The sequence below is a fragment of the Pseudorca crassidens genome, chromosome 9, assembly GCF_039906515.1.
Source record: "Pseudorca crassidens isolate mPseCra1 chromosome 9, mPseCra1.hap1, whole genome shotgun sequence".
In the NCBI taxonomy this organism is placed as follows: domain Eukaryota; kingdom Metazoa; phylum Chordata; class Mammalia; order Artiodactyla; family Delphinidae; genus Pseudorca; species Pseudorca crassidens.
In genome coordinates this window covers 54,836,635-54,860,995 of record NC_090304.1, presented here as the reverse complement: position 1 = coordinate 54,860,995, position 24,361 = coordinate 54,836,635, and the positions used below count along the sequence as shown (strand labels likewise).

The following is a 24,361-nucleotide window of genomic DNA, read 5'->3' as shown; positions in this document are numbered from 1 at the left end:
CTGTGTTTACTATGTCTCCTCTCACTAGAATGTAAGCCATAGGAAGGCAGGGGCTTTGTCTGTCTTGTTTGATACTGTGTTCTCAGCATTTAGAACAGTGGCCGGCATGTAAGAGGCCCTCGGTAAATATATACTGTCTAAATGAATAGTTTCCATCCATTCTTAAGGTCTGAAATCTTTCCTGTCTCTCTAGCTGGGTGAGGTATTTCTGCTATGTGTTCTAAGAGGAACCCATACTTCTCCCATTGTGACACTTAAAATTACTGTAATTACTTATATCTGATCCCTTGCTGGACTTAAACTCAATGAAAGCAGGGACCATGTCTTTCTTGTTCACAGTTGAGTTCCCAGTGCCTAGCACAGTGCCTGGGATATAGCTGAAAGTGAGAAATTACTTGATGGATTTGGTAATCATATTGTTCTACCAAAGAGTTTGGGAGAAGATTTATTAGTGATGGGTATATTGAAACTAAGCAAAAGAAAACAAGGCAATTATTAACTCTTGGAAAAACTCCAGGAAAAATCTTGGCAAAAATGGAAATGCTATCACACAGCCCTGCACAGCTTGACTATGAATAATATTTACATAGCTGTAATCAGGGTCAACAGAACTGTATTAGTTAGATTAGACTTTATAAGTTGTTAACGTTTTGACACTTTTCTATACTGGTTAGTAAATATCAATAGTAGTTACCCCAAGCTCCCTGAGTACCACACTGCCACTGCTCCAGCTGCCCTTGTCCCCCATCTTAAAACTCCTTGAACCTTCTCAGGATCCACAACTACAGAGACAATACCTGGCACAGACTGGGGCTCTAGACCCTGCTGGAAAGGCCAGCATCTCTTTGGATCCGTCAAGTGTCCGTGTCAGTCAGCAGCCTACAGCCCCTCCTGGGCACTGCCTTTGGTTTCCCCAGAAGGCTTAACTCAGCACTGCTTGTTACACCTACCGGGGCCCAGGGAGCCCTGCATAGGAACCATCCAGAGACACCCGGCTACTAGCCAGTGGCCAGCCTGCCCCACCTCCCACATATCAACCCCCATTCCTCAATGTTCCGCCTTCCCCCAGCAGGCTCAGACCTCACCCCCGAGAGATAGCAGTCCTGGAGGGAATGCTGGCATCTCAGATGGCAAATATTTTTAATGGTACTCCTGGTCATAATATGTAAATACCACAGAATGATGTAACCCAAAATTGTGATATAATTATATTGGAAGATAGGCAGGGAAGTGGTGTTAGAGAAATCTTCCATTGTTCAAAGTCAATATATAATGTCTGAACTTAAAAATCAAGAAATAACAGTAGAGCTATATTATTTGGAAAACAGAAGTAAATACCAAAAGAAACAGCTGGAAGAGTTGAAAGTGTCTAGTTGTCTCTGAGGAGAAGGGCTTGGTGTGGGAGAGATGAGACAAGAATCTACTGTTTTCTATCATAAGCTTTAAAGAAAATTTGACTTTTGAACCATGTACATATTACTTTTTTTTTCTTTTAGGAGACTATTCCAGGAATCCTGATGAGAGGTGATGGTCAGTGGTGATGGCAATGAGAGAGATAAGTGGATGCAAAATTATAATTAGGATATGAATTAGCATAACTTGGTAATTGCCTGGTGCAAAGAGTGAGAGAGGGGGAGAGGGAGGAGACTCACACAGATTTGGGCGTGTAAGCTGGGATTAGAGGATGACAGTTTCTTGGTGAGCACTTGGATGCCAAGGGTCCCTCCAATCACCACATAAGGCAAGAGTGACTTACTCCGCTTAGGAGGATTGGAACTAGTTCACAAAGAAGGGGTATTTGAGCTGGGTCTTAAAGATAGTATAGAAGTTCCCGGTTCCACAAAAGATGAGCTCTGTGGTGAGAGGGTATGTTAAGGGAAGGATATTCTCAGGCAAGGGTGATGGGAAATAATAGGAAGTACAAAGGCACAAAAGCATGGAAGCATTATTTTGGAGGGAAGATATTGAGTTGTCCTGTGTGGCTGCAGTGTGGGAGGCGAGAAAGAAAGAAAGACGTTGGGGAAGAAAATGGTGAAAAATGAGCAGTAACGAGAGTCTGTGGCCAGAATCCAAGAGCCTGTAATGTAGTCCAAGTGGTCCTCTCTCTCGAGCTGGTGGCGGAATAACAGATACAAACCTTCTGGAAAATCAACTTGGAAATATACATCAGAAGCTGTTCAGATGTTTCTAACCTCTGTTCTAGTGATCCTTTTCCTGGGGATTGTTCTTAAGGAATACTTTTTTTAAAGGATGGAGTAAGCAATATACATTAAGATACTTATTACATCAATATTGGAAACAATAAAAAATTGGAAAACAACCAACATTTCCATCAGAGGAGACTACCTAAGTAAAAGATGGCACATTCATCCAATGAATAATAAATACAGGGCTTCCCTGGTGGCACAGTGGTTAAGAATCCGCCTGCCAATGCAACGGATACGGGTTTGAGCCCTGGTCCGGGAAGATCCCACATGCCGCGGAGCAACTAAGCCCGTGCACTACAACTATTGAGCCTGTGCTCTAGAGCCTGCGAGCCACAACTACTGAGCCCACACGTCTAGAGCCTGTGCTCCGCAACAAGAGAAGCCACCGCAGTGAGAAGCCCGCACACCACAACGAAGAGTAGCCCCCACTCACCGCAACTAGAGAAAGCCCGCGCACAGCAACGAAGACCCAACACAGCCAAAATAATAATAATAATAATAATAATAATAATAATAAATACACAGACTGGAGTGCTTGTCAGAATTTAGGTGAACTCACCCAGGAGGCCTGCTGGGCTCAGGGGAGAGGAGAAGGTCCAATGTGGGCAGGAGAAGAAGGGTGGAAGCAGAGTGGACCCAAGGCCAGTCCCAGCAAGAGCACAGGCAAGGCAGCCACCATTATGGGGCATTTGCCTTTTGGTATCTCTTTTAATCCTCACAGCAATAGCAATCTTATGAGGGTGGTACTAATACCAACCCGATTTTACAGACAAGGACCTGAGGCTCAAAGGAATGGAGCGATCTGCCCAGGGCTATCTAGCTTCGATGTAGATTCCACCCCAAGTCTATGTGATGGCAGAGCAGTCAGTGCTTTCCTCTGCACCATGACGGCAAGTGTCAACAACCACCACGTTATCTATGGGGCATCCCTTTTTACATGGCCCTGGCATCTTTCTTCAGTCTTGGGGTAACAGGGCCAAGACTGTGTGGACACCAGAGATTGGCGGTAAGTAGCAAAATGGAAAAAGCTGTATGATGACATATTCTTATTGCTTACAAAGCTGAGCAATAAGAATATGTAATTGTATCAGTGATCAAAGCTGCCCCCCAAAATTGTGCTCACAGTCAACAGCAGGAAGGGGCAAAAAGAAATGGAAACAGATAATGTGTGAATGGGTTATCTCTTTCTCCTAGTTTTGAGGTTTCTGTTCTTATCACTGTATTATGTGCACAATAAAAAAACAATTTACGGGGCTTCCCTGGTGGCGCAGTGGTTAGGAGTTTGACTGCTAATGCGGGGGACGCGGGTTCGAGCCCTGGTCCGGGAGGGTCCCACATGCTGCAGAGCGGCTGGGCCCGTGCACCACGGCTACTGAGCCTGTGCTCTAGAGCCTGAGAGCCACGACTGCTGAAGCCCATGTGCCTAGAGCCCATGCTCCACAAGAAGAGAAGCCACCGCAATGAGAAGCCCGTGCACTGCAATGAAGAGTAGCCCCCGCTCACTACAACTAGAGAAAGCCTGTGTGCAGCGACGGGGACCCAATGCAGCCAGAAATAAATAAATAAATAAATATTAAAAAACAAAAAACACCAATTTACAATGAAAAATGGAAACATGGAGAAAATATGAGTCGCTGGGGTGGCCCATGGCCATGCCTGGAGCCCAGCTGCAGCTCCTGGCCTTCCAAAACCATTCTGACAGCAACACACATAAAGAAGAAGTTGGCTTCTTCTGAACAAAGGAGGAAAGGAGAGAAATGTAGTGTGTGACCCATGCCAAGAGGCCTCAGGTCCTTGCCATCATGCTTCAGATGTTGGTGTCATGGCTGCATCTATGTGACCTTCTCACCTGGGCCAGGGATGTATGGTTGTGACCAGAGCTTCCCAGTCCAGGCCACTTTGTATCTGATGGTCGTTGCTGTTCCCCATTCATTTTTGTTGTTGGCTCTCCCACCTGGGGCTTGAGTTTGGCCTTGCTGGAGGAAGAGCCAGTACAGGATTCTCTCTGATTGAGGGACAGAGGCCAAGGTAACCTCAGCCAGCAAAGAGAACAGTGAAATAGCAACATCCATGCTTGGGTTTCAGAGCTGGGGCCCAGCGAGTCTTCTTTTGTTCATGCTCACACTCCCTATCTCACTCAGTTTTACTCTGTCCTCTAGATCACCATTCCTATCATGATTTCATGCACTTGCCCACGCTGTTCCTTCAGTCTAGAGCACCCTTTCTGGTGCTTCCTGACAGAGCTAAACCCTGCTTATCCTTTAATACCACGTCCTTGATGAAACTTTTCCCGATCTCCTTTTGGGGAATGAATCATTCCCTCCTCTGACTCACACAGAACTTGATTTGTATCTTTCCTATGGCAATTGTATTTTTCTGCAGTATGTTATAGTTATTTGTGTCCATGTCTGTTTCTCCCACTGAATGGCGAGCTTCTCAATGTGGCCAAGGAGCATGTCTTATCCAACTCTGATTCCCCACACAGCGTGGCCAACGCCTGCTATATGGTAGGTGCTCAATCAAAGTGTGGAATGACATTAAATTACAAGGGCTGAGTTCTTTGTCTTCCTGTGTCATGGATTCTCTGGGAAAGCTGTTGAGATTGTGGGCAGATGATCAATTGGTTTTATATCCCTTTCTTTCCTGTGCATTTTGAAAGGGGCTGGAAGAGGAAGAGAGTTAAAGCTATCTGCGGATCCATATTGCAGAGATTTCAGCCAGGGGTCCTTGGAGAGGGTAGTAATATGAATAATAACTAACGTGTGCAGGGACTCTTATACTTTTACACCCATTAACTCTGCTGGGTCTCACAAGGACTGTAGGATGTAGGCTGGGTAGGCAATATTTGGCTTGTCCCAGTGTTATAGCTGAGGAACCCAAGGCTCAGAAAAATGAAGTGATTTGCTCAAGATTACATCAACTCAAAGGAGAGCTGGGACTCAGACCCAGACCTGTTGACTTCAAATCACACGCTCTTGGGATTGCAGAGGCGACAAAAACACAGACTCTTCCTCTTGATAAATGTTTGCAGAATGAAGGAAGGAAACCAACAGTTTAACCCTTGAGGAGGTGTACCTGCATCAGACCCCACTTGTTATCCTCACACATGTTTGTTTGCTCATCTAGGGGTTTAGCTCCTCAAAGGTAGGATCCATGCCTTCTCCTTTATTTCTCTCCCCACAGCTCAGGCCTTTGGCAGGCGCCTCACTTTTGCTGGCTCTTGGCTTCCATGTCTATAAAACGAGGAGGCTGAGCTAGAAGTTTAAGTCGGGTCACATTCCCACCAGCGCCCAGCACAGAGCCTGGCCCACAGTTTCCATCACCCTCCCCATGGACGACTCTCAGCTCCAACACTAGAGGCCTCCAGGACTCTAGCTGACATGATGGAGTGTGTACCCTGCACGTTGCAGCCTCTTCCCAGGCTGGCTTTGGAAACCGAGCTTCCTCCAGACAGCAGGACTGCTCCGCTCACACAGATCAAGTTGGGAGCCTCATTAGTCATGTCAGATGACACAGTTAACACTTGGGGCTGGCACGACCAGTTCATCAAAAGCTCCTATATGCCTGGCTCCATCGCTGCAGCTGAGGAACTACTGTATGTGGAGCAGGCAGCACGTCAGAGGAGCAGTGCCAGAGAGCTTCCAAATTGGTTTTGATTAATTGCATGGACATGTCTTTAATTGGTGCCAGGCTAGCGGCCAGAGAACTTATGGGAAAGCAGGATATTATGCTTTCATTCCCTGAAGTCCCATAAAGCAATGAAAGATGAGGAACAGAATCACTGCTCGTTGAAAATTTATTGACCGTGCAGACCCAGAAAACAAAAATTAACTATCTGAATCGAAACCTAACCTCATTTTCCCAACTCATTGGAAGCCATGCATGTTCCCCTTTGTGCCCCTGGCTTCCTGCTGAGATGTACAACTGAGTGAAAGGTGTGATTTCTAAGGAATGAGTGCTGTAGCATGGAGATGGTACCCTCAGCTTTCCCAGATGGGCGCAGAGGTATCTGGGAAGGTCCCTCCCCTCAGAAACATCTCTTCCTCCAGCGCATCACCGTCCTATGAACTGATATCAGTCGTTGATCCGTTTTGGGTGAAGTATTCATTTACACATTCATTCTTTCTTTTCCATCCTTAGAGATTTGTGTTGAGTGTGTCCTAAATACATAGCACTGTTCTGGTGTCATGGAGAATACAGAATGGAATGGTGTCAAGTACAGATCCTTCCCTAAGGGAAAAGGTTATCTAGGAGAAAGGAGAGGATGGGTACACAAATGAACTGATGCATGATGGGTGCATCACAGAAAATGAAGCATTGAGATTTGCCATCAAGAGGACTTGGGTTCAAATCTCAGCCCTGATTCTTATTTCTGAGTCACCATGGAAGTCACTCCGATCCTCTGAGTTTTAACTACAGGATAGGATAATAACATTGCACCTGGCTGCCATGAGGCTTATAAGAGGTAGCAGAGTTGAAAGAACACAGTGCAGGACCTGGCACCGACCAGTAAACGGTTGCTAATTCTGAATAAGCGGTACCAGGGAGGTTCTGAGAAAGTGCTATATGACAGTTCATGTATTCAAGGAACAAATGTTTACCAATTACAGACTCTGTGCCAGGCTCTGTGATGGGCATTAGGGATTTAGACAGGAAGTTCTGCCATTGACAAGACTGAGATCCACTAGGGAGTAGCAATGCTATAGTATGGTAAGAATGGCAAGTCGTTACATGTGTGCTGACAGAAGTCTGCTCTGAGCCAGTGGGGAGGAAAGGAGACAGTGGTCACTTTTACTCAGGGAAAATAAATAGGATAGATTTGCCTGAAGAGGTGATGCTTGAGCTAAGTCCTAAAAAATGAGAAGATTTTTGTTTGTAGATAAAGCACAAAAGGGTATTCCATGCGCAATACCACAGTGTTCTTTTTGTTTCTAGAAGAAGCAGTGGTTATCCCCTGAGATTTTGGAGTTAGCTGCTTTCTTTGTATGGAAAGTTCTTCCCCTAAATTTCCCCAAAGGGGACTTCTTGACATTTATAACCTGGTATTTTCTTTTTTTTTTTTTTTTTTGCGGTACGCGGGCCTCTCACTGTTGTGGCCTCTCCCGTTGCAGCGCACAGGCTCCGGACGTGCAGGCTCAGCGGCCATGGCTTCACGGGCCTAGCTGCTCCGCGGCATGTGGGATCTTCCTGGACCGGGGCACGAACCCGTGTCCCCTGCATCGGCAGGCGGACTCTCAACCACAGCGCCACTAGGGAAGCCCAACCTGGTATTTTCTTATTCATTCCTTTGTTTATTTTATGTCTCCCTGACTAGAATGACAGGTCCAAGAGAACACAAGATCTTGGCTGTCTTTCTCTCCACTCTATCACAATGTCTAGAACACTGCCTAGCATAGTGTAAGTGTTCAATACATGTTTGTTGCCTGAATAAATAAATAAACAACAGGAGGCACAGGAGGGCCTACTGCAATCAAAGAACCATAAGCACACAGCCTGGTGCACAGCGGGCATTGAATTTTTTTCTCATAAAATTGAACAACAAGGAATACCTAAGGCATAGGCTGGAGGAATTGAGGTGGGAGATAACAGAAGAGGTGGCCTCTGAGCTGCTCCCTGAAGGCCAAGAAGGATGACAATGTGATGGGGATGTTGGGAGGGGATCAGGAGGACTAAGTAAGATAACTTTTCAATCTCTTCCAACCTTGAGCTTCTAAGACTTTCTCCCAAACAAATCAGCTCTTGCCAACCTTCCGGGTCTCCTCACTCACACTCCTCCTTTCTACTCCACTCTGTCTGGAGGCTATAAGGACATCTGACACACCATTTCCTGCCAGTGTAAATCACGGACTGATATGTGATGCTTGTTCTCAGTTTTTACCATCCCCCAGGTGGAGATGGCCCTATAACTCAGGGTGGAGGCCCCAAGCAAAGGCAGCCTTTCCACAGGATGGCAAATAAGGGGGAACTTGTTTACCCACCAGCACCTTCCTGGCCCTGCTCCCAGGTAATTTTATGTCCTCTGGTCCTGGATCTGCTCCTTAGTTGGATGCACCTCAGTTCACTTGCTGGAGCACTGATGTGTGACTGTTTAACTGCCGCTGCTTCCTGTCCCAGGGATCCTGGGCCTCAGGGAGCATGAGAAAGAGACAAGAAAGAGAGCTTTATATGAGGTAAGCTTTGACAGTCATAATAAAGGCCAAAAACTAACTTACACTTATATAGTGCTTAACAATTTACAAAGCCCTAGAGAACTCCTGTTCATCCTTCAAGACCCTGCACAAATGTTACCTCTTTTCACCCAACTTCAACTCCAGGTAGAGCTAATCCTTCCCTCCATTATAGCCCTTATTACCTTGTAATGAATTTATTTGCGTATGTGTCTCATTTCCTTCATCAAACCATCAGCACCTTGGGGACAGATCTCTTCTCTCTAGTAAAACGCATTTCTTTTTTTCTTAAAAAGTAATTTTCATCATACATATTTTTCTAATTATGAAAGTAATATTTATAGATATAATGATAAAAAATTGTATATATAAAAGTATAATGAAGAAAATTTTAAATCACTTATCATTTCATCACCCAGATAAAACCACTGGCACCATTTTGAGTATATCTTGAGTCTTTTTTTAGCATACAGAAAGTAAAAATGGACTATGCAATGCATCTGGTTTTATAGTCTGGCTTTAGCATCTATTCCATTGTGAACATAAACACGTCATTGACAGTTCTTCAAAAACATCATTTTAAATGGCTGCATTATTTTCATTTAATGAGTATACCACAGTTTACCTGACAATTTCCTCATTGTGGGACATTTGGACCAGTTACTTCTTTTTACTGTCTTACAAATAAAATAAATAACTGTATACATAAATCTTTGTCTGCATCTTTGACTATTTCCCTAAGATTCCTAGAAATGGAATGTCTAAGTCAGCAAAATGCCAGGGGTGAATTATCCATAAAGGCTAATAATGGAGAGAAGCCAGAGGTACCAAGTCAACTTTAAGATGCCTAGATATCTTGCATGGGATTTTGCAAACAGACTGGACACAAAACCCATTTCCCCATTTAAAGTTTTATGGCTTTGGCAATTTGGACAACCATTCTGAGTTTCCATTTTCTTATCTAAAAAATGAAGACAATAAATGTCTTTCTCACAGAATGATTCCTTCTGATCTGGGAACTTCCAGAAACATGATCAACTATCCTAATATAGATGGGTTTCCCATCCCACCCCCTGCTACAGACACGTAGAGATGCTGGATGAACTATAACAGACGTTATATTTTTATTGCCAAATTTGAAAAAAATAAAGAGAAATCCCCAGATATCAAAAATGAAAAAGAAATGAAAAGCTCAAAGCTAGAACAGGTCATAGGTGACGTGCCTTAGCTGCCACAAGGATTTCACACTTAGCTATAGTTCCTGAGATCTGCAGGCCAGGGTTCCACCGAACACTAAGGAGTAGGAGATGGGGCTCCAGTCCTGGGCAGGTGAGAAAGCTGGAACTGAGCCCCTTGCATACAGCTCTGACATTGGAAGCTTTGTCCCCTTCCATGAAAAGGAGACTGGAAAAACTCTACCCCAAGGTTAGAGAAGTTCAAGGAACCTTGATGTCTGAAGAGGCCTTGGGAAGGGAAGAAATGGCACTCAAGAGAAACAGAAATCCCAATCGGTGCCAAATGCATATGGAGGTTTAAATTTACTCTACCTGTATGTGCAGACAGCTAGTGAGATAAATTAACAGAAACATTGGTCCAGACCTTAAAATTCTTAGGTTAGGGCTGAAGTAAGACCTATTAAAATTCTTAGGTTTAGGCTGAAGTGAATTCAAAATAGCTCTGCAGGGATGTTTACCAATCCAGGGCTTGCAGAATCCACTAGAAAAAACAATCCCTGATGAAGCTGCTCCTGAAAAGTATCAAACCACATGAGGAAAGAAATGAGCAAAATGGAGAGTCAACCAACACAACAAACTAGAGAGAAGAAGGGTTAAAATAGAACCATTTAAAAGAGACTGTGGGTGGGAGGGAGTGTCAAGAGGGAGGGGATATGTGGATATATGTATACATATAGCTGATTCACTTTGTTATACAGCAGAAACTAACACAACATCATAAAGCAATTATACTCCAATAAAGATATAAAAAAATTAAATTAAACCTCTTTTCTATTCAACTATAAATAAATAAATAAATAAATAAATAAATAAATAAATAAATAAATAAAGACTGTGGGGACTTCCCTGGTGGTGCAGTGGTTAAGAATCCACCTGCCAATGCAGGGGACACGGGTTCGAGCCCTGGTCCAGGAAGATCCCACATGCCACGGAGCAACTAAGCCCGTGCGCCACAACTACTGAGCCTGTGCTCTGGAGCCCGCGAGCCACAACTACTGTGTGCCACAACTACTGAAGCCCACGTGCCTAGAGGCTGTGCTCCGCAACAAGGGAAGCCACCACAATCACACCGCAACGAAGAGTAGCCCCTGCTCACCGCAATGAGAGAAAGTCCGTGCACAGCAGTGAAGACCCAACTCAGCCAAAACTTGTTTCTTTAATTAATTATTTTTAAAAAAGGAAGAAGAAAATTCAATCTAGAAAAATAAGTTAGATGTAAGGAGGGGGATGCAAGTGAGGTGCTAGAGTCAGCTCTTATCAGCCCAAAGAGCGACTGTTAAATTTTAAGGAATTTTGAGAACTGGTTGTAAAACACAGTCATTGCTAAAAATTAAATTATACAAACTTGCAATTAAACGAATTACTTTCAAAATAAAGGTAAAAAATCCTCACAGTGCATCACTTCTTAATTATTTTACTACAATTTTTCTATTATCTATGCACTTGAGGTTATTATCTCCCACATCTATATGGTAGAAATACTATAGAATGGTGTGCTGCTGTGCATCTTTTTCCTTCTCTATATTTCAGTGATGTCACATTGGTAACTTGAGTATTTGCACCTCAGAGCTCAACAAATGCTACAAGTCAGGGCTCCCTTACTCCTACTACATGAGAACTGGTTGTTAAACATCTAAACACCACTGAATATAAGAAATAATGGTTTACACTGCTAGGTATATATCCAAGAGAACTGAAAACATATGTCCACAAAAATACTTGTACACAAATGTACGTAGCAGCCTTACGTATAATACCAAAAAGTGGAGCTAACTCAAAAGTCCACCAACTAATGAATACATAAATAAAATATGGTTTATCCATAAAAGGGAATATTATTCAGGCATAAGAAGGAATGAAGGACTGATACATGTTCCCACATGGATGAACATTGAAAACATTGTGCTAAGTGAAAGAAGCCAGACACAAAAAGCCATATATTACATGATTCCATTTATATGAAACACCCAGAAAAGGTAAATCCATGGAGACAGAAAGTAGATTAATGGCTGCCAGGGGTTAGGGATAGGAGGAATGGGGAGATTTCTTTTGGGGATAATGAAAATGTTCTAAAATTAGATAGTGGTGATGGTTGCACAATTTTGTGAATATGCTAAAAACTATTGAATTGTATCTTTAAAATGATGAATTTTATTGTACACAAACTATATTTCAATAAAAAGAAAGGACTAAAAGGTAGGCAGAGAAATTGGTATGCATGTTTGTAAATATAAATAAATTCTGGTTGTTAAAACATCTAATGGAGGGGGGGTGAGTGGTTAAAAGTCAGTTGGAACTAAAATACTAAAAACCAAATTAAGTGGAAGATAGAGGGGGTGGAGAACAGAATTAAAGAACTCTAAAGTTCCTGAAATTTTCACAGTGTGCTAAAGATAGTGATTAACTTAACAATGTTAGGTTGAGCATGCACATTGATAACATAAGAACACCCACTGAAGGAATATAATTAGAATGTATAACTTCCAAATCACTAGTGAGGCAAAAAAGGGAGCAAAGAAAACAACCAAAGTAAAAGAGGGCAGGGTAAGAGAACAAAGCAAGTAAAACACATGGCAAAGGACAAAACAAAGGGGGAAAATATCCACAATAGGTCATAAGTAGAAGAAATGTAAACACGCTTAAGAAAAGACAGATTCTCAGATTGGATTTTTAAAAATCCAGCTGTATGTTGGTTACAAGAATGCATTCGGGCTTCCCTGGTGGCGCAGTGGTTGAGAGTCCGCCTGCCGATGCAGGGCACGCGGGTTCGTGCCCCGGTCTGGGAGGATCCCACATGCCGTGGAGCGGCTGGGCCCGTGAGCCATGGCCGCTGAGCCTGCGCGTCCGGAGCCTGTGCTCCGCAGCGGGAGAGGCCACAGCAGTGAGAGGCCCGCGTACGCAAAAAAACACAAACAAACAAACAAACAAACAAAAAAAACAGAGTAGCCCCCACTTGTTGCAACTAGAGAAAGCCCGCATGTAGCAACGAAGACCCAAGGCAGTTAAAAATAAATAAATAAATTTATTAGGAAAAAAACAGAAAAACAGGTGTTTAAACAAAAACTTGTACACACATGTTCATAGTAGCACCATTTATAAGAGTCAAAAGATGGAAACAACCTAAATATCCATCAGACATTTAAACATCAACAGATAAGCAAGAAGTGGTATAGCAATACAACAGCCTGTTACTCAGCCCTAAAATGTAATGAAGTTCTGATGCACGCTACAACATGGATGAATCTTGAAAACATTATGCTAAGTGAACAAAGCCAGACACAGTGGCCACATATTGCATGACTCCATTTATTTGAAATGTCCAGAACAGGCCAATCCACAGAGACAGGAAGTTGATTAGTGGTTGCCAGGGGCTAGGGGAAAGGGGGTGAATGGGGAGTGACTGTTCAATGGATACAACGTTTCCTTTTGGAGTGTTCTGGAACTAGATAGCGGTGATGATTGCACAACACTGTGAATGTGCTAAATGCCACTGAAATGTACACTTTAAAATGGCTAAAATGGTGAGTTTAATCAGAAATTTAAAGAAGCAATTTCCATAAGTCTATTCTTTCATTCATCTATCAGACATTTATTGAACAGCTCCAGGGAAGCTTTATTCCGGATGCAGGCAATACAGAGAAATCAGATGTGATCTTGGCTTTCAAGTTCATGGGTTGGTAGGGGAGGAAAAACATTCTGCAGACAATTAAGTTCAATTAAGTGTTAGGGTTTCCTTCACTTAAGAATGGGCATTGTACACTGTGGGCACTGCTTTGCCAAGAAGTGAGGGGTAGAGAATAGCAACGGTAAGGCTGAGGCTTGAGTGCTGAGTAGGAGTTTTCTAGGTGGATGGCAGCAAGGATGGATTTGAGACAGCGGGTGTGACCTGAGCAGGCTCAAAACGCTGGCATCAAAAAGCCTCCGGTTTTCAGCAAACTCCAAACTAAATAGCACGTGTGCAGCAGTGCAGAGGATGGACTTCAGGACAGTGATGTGAGAGGTGGGTGACCACCCTGTCCGGTTGCAGTAGGTGACGCTAAGACATGTTAGGGGAATGACCTGGACTTGACTGCATGTGAGAGTCAAAGGAAGTATGATGCCAAGATTGGGCTACTTTGTTGGTAGTGGAAACTGCCAGTCCCTAAAGTGGGTCTGCAGGACATTCTGTTCTCAGGGGACGTGAAACTAGAATTTACACTCCCCCCCATCTTATGTATTCTACTATTTTTTAATGATTTTTTTTCTTTTTGTATTTATATTTGAAACCTACTTCCCTTTTCTTTGGGCTTCCTCTGTTTTCCTGTTTGAAATATATGTTACTCTGGAAATGTCATGGCATAGAATAGTGGCATTTACAAGTGAAATGTAAAGAATTTTCAGAACATCTAGAAACGCAAGTCTAGGGTTTAGGAATATAAGCCCTAACGATGTGATAGCGTTCATGCCTTCAGACACTGTGTCATAAATATAAACACACCCGGAAATTTGAGACAGCATAGAAGAGATAGTTGAGAACTTTATTAGAATTTATGTGCCCAGATTTTTAAAAATGTATATGAGAAATATTAAAAACACAAAACATAACACACTAGGGAAGAACATCTGGAAAAAATGAATGACAGAATGCCAACATTTACTTGTGAATACACAGTCTGGGAGAAGGACCAGGGGGCCTGGACACCCCAGGAAAACTTGGAAAAACCTTTGCACCACCTTCTCTGTCATAAATATGTTCCCCACAAACTGCATGTAAATCAGTTGTTGGTAAATCATATTTATCAAATGCAAGGGTGACAATTATTTTAAAGTTATCTTAAGAATGTACACTTTAGTAAAGGATATTATTACCAATGGAGTAATGGAAAAAAACCTCACTGGACCAAGAGAAATTCAAGGTCCTTCATTATTATCCTGGCTCTGCCACCAACTAGATGTGTGATTAGAGAAAATTCACTCAATCTCCCTGGGCCAATTTCCTCATCTAATCTGGGTTGTACCTCTGAATTTTCACTTATTAGATTCTTAAAGCAAGATACAGGGGTACTGGCTCACAGCCTAATGTCTAGTTTCTTCTGAAAGGTGATACTGCAGGACAGAACTGAGGGCCCTTTTACATAAGAGGAGCCGGGGATGGCAAGGCCAGCAGGCCAGTTACCAATGCTTTACCAATGCTTTGTGTGTTTTGCCTCTTTATACTCCACTTTCTCATTCCTACAATCACCCTAACTGTGATGATAACAACTTTTGTTCCAAATTCTTTACAAAAGCTTGTTCCTTAGAGCTGTGCTCTGGGAGAGACTGACAGTCTAAGGTAGGTGCCCATTCCCAGTGGTCTCTCCACCTCTGGCCCTTTCCCTACCCCCACAAGGCCGGTACTGCCTAAGGGCAAGGGCTATACCCTCTATGCCTAGTACAGGCCCAGGCCTAAAGAAGGAATTCAGTAAATGACTATTCACTGGATGTTTTTGAAGGAGCAAGCTGAGGCAGAGAGATGGGTCTGGTGCAATAACTGAATCCTAGGGGTGAACTTTTGGCTACTTCTTTAAACATTTCTGAACTTCCCAAATTTTCTACAATGGGCAAAAATATATAGAAACCACAAGTATTAAACCCTTTTTTTCCAGGCTTTTAGTCAATGCCCTGGTTTCCCATAAATAATGTAAATTTTGTCCAGTTCTCCGATGTTTGGAACAGAACAAAGGTCACACATCTTTTAAGAGAAACAGCTAGTACAGTTTCCTAGTTCATTTTGCTTAAACAGCAAAGAAACAATGCATTTGTCTTTGTGGTCAAATGCCGTCTAGCTCCAAGCAAGGACCCCTGCCAACTGGCTTCAGAAAAGGCCATTTATCAACAGTGTTTAGGCACCACCTTGATTAATCTGCCATATAGGAAGTACAAAGCACATCTGTAAGCATTCTTTTGTCTTCTTAAGCAAAATAGGTTTAGGCCGTATTAACTTGAAAGAGGTAGAAGGCAATGGGTCAGGCCTTCCGCTGATTACTACCATGCTGTAGACTAATTCAGGAACTGTTCGGAAGACTGAAGAAGCAAAGGAAATTACTCTCTGTTGAGTACTTACTACATGCCAGATATTGTGCTGGGCACCCCATATACATTATTTTAATGTAAGCCTCACATCTAACAATAACTATCTAACATACTATATTTTCACTCATTTATCTTATTTCTTGTCTGTCTCCCCCACTTAAATGTAAGCTCATAAGAAGAAACATTTTTTTTGTCTTGTTCACTGCTGTATCCTCAGTGTCTACAGCAGGGTCAGATACATATAAACAATCAATAAATATTTGTTGAATGAACAAAGTGAACATCTCCATGAGACAGGTTTTATTATTCTCCTTTTATGGATGAGTAACCTGAAGTGCTCCAGTGGTGCAAATGAACTGCCCAAAGTCCCATGGCTTGTTAAGGAGCAGGACAAACCCCAGTCTCACTCCTTTGTTCTTTCTATAGACCAAGAGACTTAGACCTTGAAAAACTTTTCCAGCTTGACAAATCTGTAGCCTAGATGCCTATAAAACATGTATTTACTTTGGGTACTCATTTGAAAATCTGAAATTTCACCGAGGAGATATATTTGGCATTTTAATGGTAAACATTTTGCTAAAATAACAATGAAAGACACATTTTCCCAACAGAACAATTTCATCTATGGATAGACAGGAATTATCTACATCATTTCATACCTGAAAATCCTGTGAATAATTACTCTTCAGATATAAATAAAAGCACAGTAATTCTGGACACCAACAAAAACATTTGCAAACTTTCGAGTTTCCTAAGTTACATCATTAAGATGACTATTGATATTCATGTGGTATTCTCAGTGTGGAATATCAAATACTCCCATGTACATCCGTGTTGAGTGTCCCAGCATGGGAAGAGGTAGACTCGGCACATCAAAAGCCATTCCTATCCTAAAGAAATTATATGGGAAGCTCAAGGATTCTTCAGAGAATCAGTTGTAATAAAATCCATCTCAAGAATATTCATTTTGTATGAGAGAATGGAAGAATGAGGTTAATTTTACCCAGGAGAATACTTCAAATCCTTTCCATTTGTCAGAATATATTTGATCCATATGTGCTCCTTTACCTCCCTAGGACCACATAACAGGAACATGCCGTTTGTGGTGTCTTCTCATATCACTCAGGATTTTTGTAGGGATTCTGGTCCCCTTCTCCTTCGGGGAAGGCCCCTTTCCCTTCTGTCCCACTCCTGCTACCAATACAATAGTATCATACAGTCTCCATGTGGACCCAGCCAGTTAATTGTTCCTGGACCAAACTAATGGTTTGGCCCCATTCTCTCCATTGCCAACTTTTGGTGCTATTGTTTTATTCTGATAATAAAAGTATTAATATTTTAGAAAAATATTTTTGGATTTATGTATATAATTTTGTATGTCACTCTTTTCACTTATAAGTATTTTGCCATGCTGTTTTAACACTTCACAAACATTAATTATAATGACTGCATAATAGTCTACTATATCATCATAGTGTAATTTACTTAACCAATTTTCTACTGTTGGACTTCTGGATTGTTAAAGCATAAACTCTGCCCACATTTCAGACCATTTCTTTTTCTTTTTTTTTTTTTGCGGTACGCGGGCCTCTCACTGTTGTGGCCTCTCCCGTTGTGGAGCACAGGCTCCGGACGCGCAGGCTCAGCGGCCATGGCTCACGGGCCCAGCCGCTCCGCGGCATGTGGGATCTTCCCGGACCGGGGCACAAACCCGTGTCCCCTGCATCGGCAGGCGGACTCTCAACCACTGCGCCACCAGGGAAGCCCCAGACTATTTCTTTAGGACAGATTCCCAGAAGTAAAATTAGAGGATCAGAAGTTATAAACATTTTTAAAGCTCCTGATAGATACTGCCAAATTGCTTTTCAGAAAGCTGTTGCCAATTTACACTTCCAACATTGCCAGCGTGTTTTTCTACCAATACAGATTGGTCTAAAGAATAATAAAATTTAAGTGGAACATATAGTCCTTAAATTATTAATGCAGCTGGAGAGGCATCATGACCACAGCAGAGAGGCCTGTGGCAAACGTCATACCTTTTTCCAGGTATGCAATTAACAATGAGTTAGTGTGAGCACATGGAACAGAAGTTTTGCAAGAGTGAACAGCAATATAATTATATTTCAGACTCAAATCTAAGGCTTGTGTCTGCTTTGTCTGTTGCTGTACCCTAGCACATAGGACAGTGCCTGGCACATAGAGCCACTCGATAAAAATTTGCTGAATTAACACAGAATCTCCTTTCAGATGCAGTTTTTCAGCAGCTGTAGGATTTAGCCACTCCTGGATTCAAAGGAAACATAACTGGCTGGATTAAACATCCTTGCAAAGGTCTGTTCAATTCTGAGATTCTATTTCAACTTTGGAAAATCAGTTTAAGTGAAGGTGACACAATATGGCACTCTTTAGGAGAAAAACAAGTAAACATATCTAAAAGAACATAGCTTGGTACCAGTTGCCAATATATATATATATAATTTTTTTACAAGCATGCAAAAAAATATAATTCAATGAGTTTTGTCACCTCCATAGTAGTCCCTTTCATAGATGATAACAAACTTATTCAAATGCTGCTCATGGTCAAGGCAATTTTGGAATTACCTTCAGTTCATTCTGTTATCACTGGTTGTAACTTGGCACCATTTTCAGTATTGCCAATTTTTTTTGGAAATATTACAAGGGCAAAATATAGGTAGTTTGTGTACTATAATTTTTAGCCGAGAACAGCACAAAACTTATTTTGTGAATCAGAATATGGTCAAGGTAATACAGTCAATCATTCAGCTCTAGTTCACGCTCCTGGCACCATAAAGACTACCTTCAATATTCCACAATTTCTATAGTAGTAAATTGTCAGACATTGCCAGATCAGTTTGGCATTAACAATGTTACTGATGGATCAATCATCTGTCATTTTTATACACACATTTTATATACATTAGACCAGGGGTCAGCAAACTATGGCCCATGGACCAAATCTGGCCCACCATCTGGTTTTCTATGAACTTACCGCAAGCTAAGAATTTTTTTAATATTCTCAGTGGTTTGAAAAAAATATTTTGTGACATGTGAAAACTATATGAAATTTAAATCCCCGTATCCATAAATGAAGTCTCATTAGGACACAGCCATGCTCATCTGTTTCCATATTAGCTATGTCTGGTTTTGCATTAAAATGTTGAGAAATTACAATAGCCACTGTATGGCCCACACAGCCTAAGACATTTCCTTTACAGAAGAAGTTTGCTGACCTCTTCACTAAATGCAAGTGGGACCTAAGAAGTACTGAAGTTTCCCACTACAGATTTTTTGTTTCTGGATATTAATACTGGGAGAAGGGTGATGCAACTGGGACAGTATTTGCAAGGATCTGATAAGACAGAGACTCGAGAAGATAAATATGAGTGTTGCCTCAAATAGGATGTCAAAGCCTGGCAGAATCTGAGGGGTCTGATCCAACTAAGGAGTTAGAGAACACAGGGTTACATATACAATCCCAGCAGCAAAGAAGACTCTTATTGAGCCACATAGGACCCTGGTGACCAATCCCAAGGAGCCTAGTGAGACTTGCTGGCAATGAGGTCTGTAAACGGCAGGCTGGCTGATCAGCAGATGTGATACAGCGACAGTTCCCAATAGTACCCCACTCCTGTACTAGATATCCTCAAGTCATTTAGCATCCAGATTTATCCGGGCACCTCCAAAGTCTGAACTCTAAGAAATGGATCTGAAAGGAAGACTCTGGAAAGCAGGCCCCATGTACACATTCTTCCCAAACAATAACATTTCAGTGAGAACTCAGAGCCAGGGGCAGAATTCAGAAGACTGCAGAACTACCCACGTTTTTCGAAATCAAAGATTGGTGAATACTTTATTCTTTCTGTTTTTGATCATTACCAGTGGGACAGGTGGAAGGTGGGATGATGGGTGGAGAACGGACTGGATAAACTCAATGATGAAATGATCTGCCCTGGAAAGTGTTTATTCCTCCCAGACTTCCAGCTGTAGTGTATAACATTCCATGTGGATTTTGAACCAGAATGGGGAAGGGGAAGGTCAGCCTGAAACCCAGAGAGATTCCTTGACTGTGTGTTTAGCTTGAGAATTATGGTCAAGGTTTGCAGATGGCCAGCTCTCTTCCTGACATCCTACAGAGAGCCAGGCTTCATCTCTTATGGTTAGATGGAGCTTCTCCTGCCAGGGAAAATACAGTTGCTGGGAGAGTGCGATTTGCATATTATATCTATGAAAAACTTTCATAACTCCTGAGTACTAGAGGTAACCAAATTGCCTCAAGAAACTGGTAATACTGGTTGCCTCTGGGGAGTGGAACCCCTGGTGGCTAAGGGTGAGAGGGAGCTTTTTTGTTCCTTCCCAGTGTGCCCCTTATATATGAAGGCAATCTGGGGCCAGGGATGGAGCAATTTCTTTACTCAAGACTATAGGGCTGGGAATTCCCTGGCGGTCCAGTGGTTAGGGCTCTGTGCTCTCACTGCTGAAGGCCTGGGTTCAGTCCCTAGTTGGGGAACTAAGATCCCACAAGCTGCGCGGCACTGCCAAAAAACCCCCCCACAAAACAAACAAAACAAAAGACTATAGGGCTGAAGTGGGGAGCTGGAAGAGGGATCTAAAAATCAGAAGAGAGAAAAGTTGCAGTTGAGTGGAAAACCATGACCAAAAGGGGAATTCAAGGCAAGCATACCAAAGTGGCCAAAAGCAGCTATTGGAGGGTGCGGTCCAGAACCAGAAAACAAAGCCCAGGGAAACAGAAGAGCAAGAGCAAACTGGAGAATAAACTGAGTGATATCTGAGAAAAGTCAAGGACAAGGGCCTAGGGCATGATGGGTGGAACCCTGAGATTATAGGATCAAAAAGCTCAAGAGGCCTAGGCAGCAAGGTGCAGGCCGGGCAAAATTCATGTCAGAAATAAAACAGATTCGGCAGGTGGACAGATAAGGGGTACTGTTACATGAGAACTCTCTTGTCTGAGGACAGTCTTTTGAGATTATGCTCTAAACTGGTGTGTAGAGATACTGAGCAGCCATGTGTGAAAGGTTTGCTCTGCGTGAATATTTTTACTTCCCTCCAAACTTGAGGCTTCCTAGGGTTTATTATCATCTTACTGAATATTTTCTGAGAAGCCGTGCAAATGGGCAATGGGTTCAGGTAGTGCAGTTCAACCTGACTACCGCCCAGGACATGATCTAAGGTAATAAGGTAAGTCCTTTTCATTACAGCTACTTGTAACAATTTGAATTCACCCTCCTGATTACCTGCTTCTGGTTGCTTTGCGTCCAAACCCTGTCTGGGACAACATGGCTTCCAGTATTCTACTCTCCAACATGGTCTTGGTCCAGCACCTTTGGCAGGGTCACTCCAGCCCTGTTTACAGGGCAGGGATAAATCCAGAAATAAGTTCTCTCAGGACCTCTGTGTTATCACAGATTGGAAATAATGCCTGTAGGTACGGTTGTGGGAACCTGGCCTAGGCATAGGGGCATACAATTCTGCAACAATTACCCCCTGGGCTGAGCAAGGATTAATATTGGTTCAGTCACCAAGTGGCCAGCTGTGGCGGCTTTCTTCCAGAAGTGCAGTGTCCCTGTCGCAAAGGCCTTATGGGGAGCCCAGGGCCTTATCCGATGTAGGAAGATGTAATGGTCCTGAGATGGAATGTCTAGAAATTGCTAAGTATGCAGATGTCTGTGAGCTGTTGCCTGGTTTGAGAGCTTTCCTGAACAATATCTTTTATTTGTGAGATAAGGTCTAAGTTTCAGAGTGCCTCAAAGCTGACAGGTATTAGCGGGAAACTTGTAATTTTTCGAAGGTGATAGTGAAAAGAACTAAAAACAGCTGTGTTGAATAAATGTTGGGCCTCTACTATCAACCAATACTGTTTACTAACTTACCAGTTAAATAATAGGAATGTAAGAATCCTTGGGTTAAAACATAGACATTGGCCAATCCTGTGAAATGCTGTTACTAACCATTCCCCCCACCCAACACACACACACACACACACACACACACACACACACACACTCCTCCACCAGCCATTCTGAGATGTTTCCAGTCTATGTGGTATTACTTGGAACCCAATTGGGAAACGTTCCATTCCATAAATCCTGGCAGAGAGCCAGAAAGAGATAAAGGAGTCTCAACTAGGAAAGACTGCTTTTTTGAAGGTTTGATGAGAAACTTAAAAAACCCAATCAAATAAGTAGGCTATTATATAAACCTATCCACAGACTCAGGGGAAGCAATTTATAAACTACTAGCATAGAGTTGGGGGCGGAGAGAGGAAGCAAGTCATCCCAAATTATTTATCTTCTGTATAACACCATTATCTTCCTCTTTGGACTTTGCTATTTCAGCTAATAGTGCCCTCATTGTCCTACTGACGGAGGTTCGGAGCCTCATGCTGTTCTACCCGCCTGGGAAGCATGCCCTCATTTCCTAGCCTCCTTGTCCCATCCTTCCTTACGGATCCAGTCCAGGAACTACCTCATCCATGGAGTCCACCCAGCCCTTGGTGACCTTATTTCATAATATCACACTGTGAATGCTCAGCAGTGTTCTAAACACTGAAGGTGCTCAAAAAAAAAAAAAAAAACCCGACAAGGTTGATATTAGTTACTAGAAACAGGCTGCGGTGTGGGAATCAGCACGTAGGCAGCAGACTCCCTTAATTCAAGGTCTAGAGTGTCACCTTGTCTTCCTCCTCACATATCACAGCCTGGACCTTAGTGCCCTGGTTTCTATTTTCCAGGACCAGATCCTCCTCCTCCATCAGAGGGGATACACCCAAATGAGGGGGGGGGCGGGGTTCCAAAGCACAAGACTAGAATGAAACAAACCCAGCACTTCTGTGAGGGGTAGGTCTGTGAGAAGGTCAGGATGGGTGGCCAACCCCTGAGTTCTGAGGGGCTCCCACTGAGTCATTTGGGAGGGATCGGCCCTTAGCATTGCTCACTATGTCAGTATGCCACTGCCTCCTGTACCATACCTCAGGCCCTGACTGTGAAGCAGGCTGGAACTGTAGGCCTTCTTTTGGGGTCCTCCCAGCAGAGTATGCCTCCCTGGGCACAGAGAGAGAGACTCCAAGAGGTCCTGCTCCCACTTTTCATTCGTATGATCCCCTGAGGCAGAATACTGAGAACAAAGGAAGACGACAGTCACAACAAGCTAAGGTCTGGACAGTGAAGAAAAAACTTGGTAAGGAAAAAAAAAAGAAAAAAGAAAAATCAAGCACAAGCAAGTACCAGAAGCCAACAGCCAGAAGTTCTTCAAAGTTGTGGAGAACAGCAAGGAAGATGGCCCAAGAGTCCAGCAAAGAGTAAGTTGCAGGGCCATGACATGTAGAGAGGAGTCGTAAAGAAGCTGAAAATAGATGAGCGGCAAATGAAGGTGCCTAACCTTGAGGCAGCTTTCTAGTTTGGGTTCAGCTACCCCAGATTCCTTTCACCACGGTGTGAACCAATCCTGAGCCGCCCTGCTGGGAAGGCTTGTTGAAGATGAAGTCTGCAGCAGCTGGCTGGCAGGAGGGATTTTGGGATGGGATACAGGCAGAGGCATTTCCCCACCGGCTTCGCACTGGAGATGACTCCATGGTTCAGAATTTGTTACTTTTTCCCTCACACATGAGCTATTTTTCCTAGTTTCCTTTGAATGATCAGACCGAAAGTCAAGTTTTCGAGGTTTAGGCTCATTCTTCAAAATACCCGATATAACTTTTGCAGATACCTTCCTCATATTCAAGTTTTCTTTCAGAATGAGCCTAACGGTTTCTTTATCTAAATTTAACTCTTCAGCCATCATCCTCACAGTTAACTGCCTATTCGAACAAACCAAGTCCTTGACCTTCTGGATATTTTCATCTGTCCGGTGGGTGACTGGACGACCACTTCGGGCATCATCTCGAATGTCTTCCCGCCCTTCTTTAAACCTTTTATGCCAGTCGAAAACTCTGGCCCTTGACATGACTTCATCCCCATAAGCTTCTTTTAAAAGATGGTGAGTTTCACTTGCAGACTTGTTCAATTTCACGCAGAATTTGATACTAATCCTTTGTTCTAGATATCGGTCACTCATTTTGGCACTCAAATAACACAGGAACGTTAAAATGCCACGAGTGTGAGGGGAAGACAGAGGGACCAATCTCTATAGGGCTGCAGGTGGAATCATGTCGCTATTCTTGCTCCTCTGAAGACTCATCAGGGAAGAGTAATTGCTTTTCTGAGTTTCAGACCCTCGGCTTCCAATCTAGAAGCTAACGGGGCCAAAGAGTAGCTGCAAAGCTGGGGAAAATGAAAGCTCCTAGAACCCACGTCTGCGTCCAACTCCGCGGCACGGAGATCTGCTGGGGGTGTGAAAACCAGTTACTGAGGCCGTCCCGTTCCGCGGCCCTTAAGAGTCTATGGCGATTTCCGCAATAAAAGCCTATGTGGTGTTAATTTAAGCAAGCAAGAAGCGATGCACCGGTGATGCAACGTGCAAGCTCGCCCCAGACCTGCAGAAACCCGCGCACGCGAAACCTACCGGAGCTGCCCCGGAATCCGAGGCTCTAGAGGCCGGGAGACACGCCCGCACGCGCCATTCCCTCCACTCTCGGGGTAGGCCGTGCGCAGGCGCACTGCGGCAGCCTGGGCCAGGCCCCGCCTCCGCCTCCGCCTCGCCACGCCCGAGCAGGCGCGCTTCCTTG

At 43.2% G+C, this 24,361-nt stretch overlaps 1 protein-coding gene across 4 annotated transcripts in view; it reads right to left on the bottom strand.

The window, feature by feature from the left end:
* Positions 1 to 24,325, bottom strand: part of GVQW3 (GVQW motif containing 3) — a 30,270-nt gene extending 5,945 nt beyond the window's left edge. The window contains exons 1-6 of one of the 4 annotated variants that reach the window (XM_067750417.1): positions 22,923 to 24,192; positions 22,667 to 22,812; positions 20,934 to 21,042; positions 10,007 to 10,121; positions 8,560 to 8,635; positions 8,186 to 8,332 (exon numbers count right to left, since the gene is read on the bottom strand). In XM_067750417.1, the coding sequence (XP_067606518.1) occupies positions 23,122 to 23,751 (630 nt within the window). In that variant the 5' untranslated portion in view covers positions 23,752 to 24,192 and the 3' untranslated portion in view covers positions 8,186 to 8,332; positions 8,560 to 8,635; positions 10,007 to 10,121; ... (1 more) ...; positions 22,667 to 22,812; positions 22,923 to 23,121. The other 3 variants (XR_010946198.1, XM_067750418.1, XM_067750419.1) reach the window with 3 other exon arrangements.
* Positions 24,326 to 24,361: the final 36 nt, after the last annotated feature.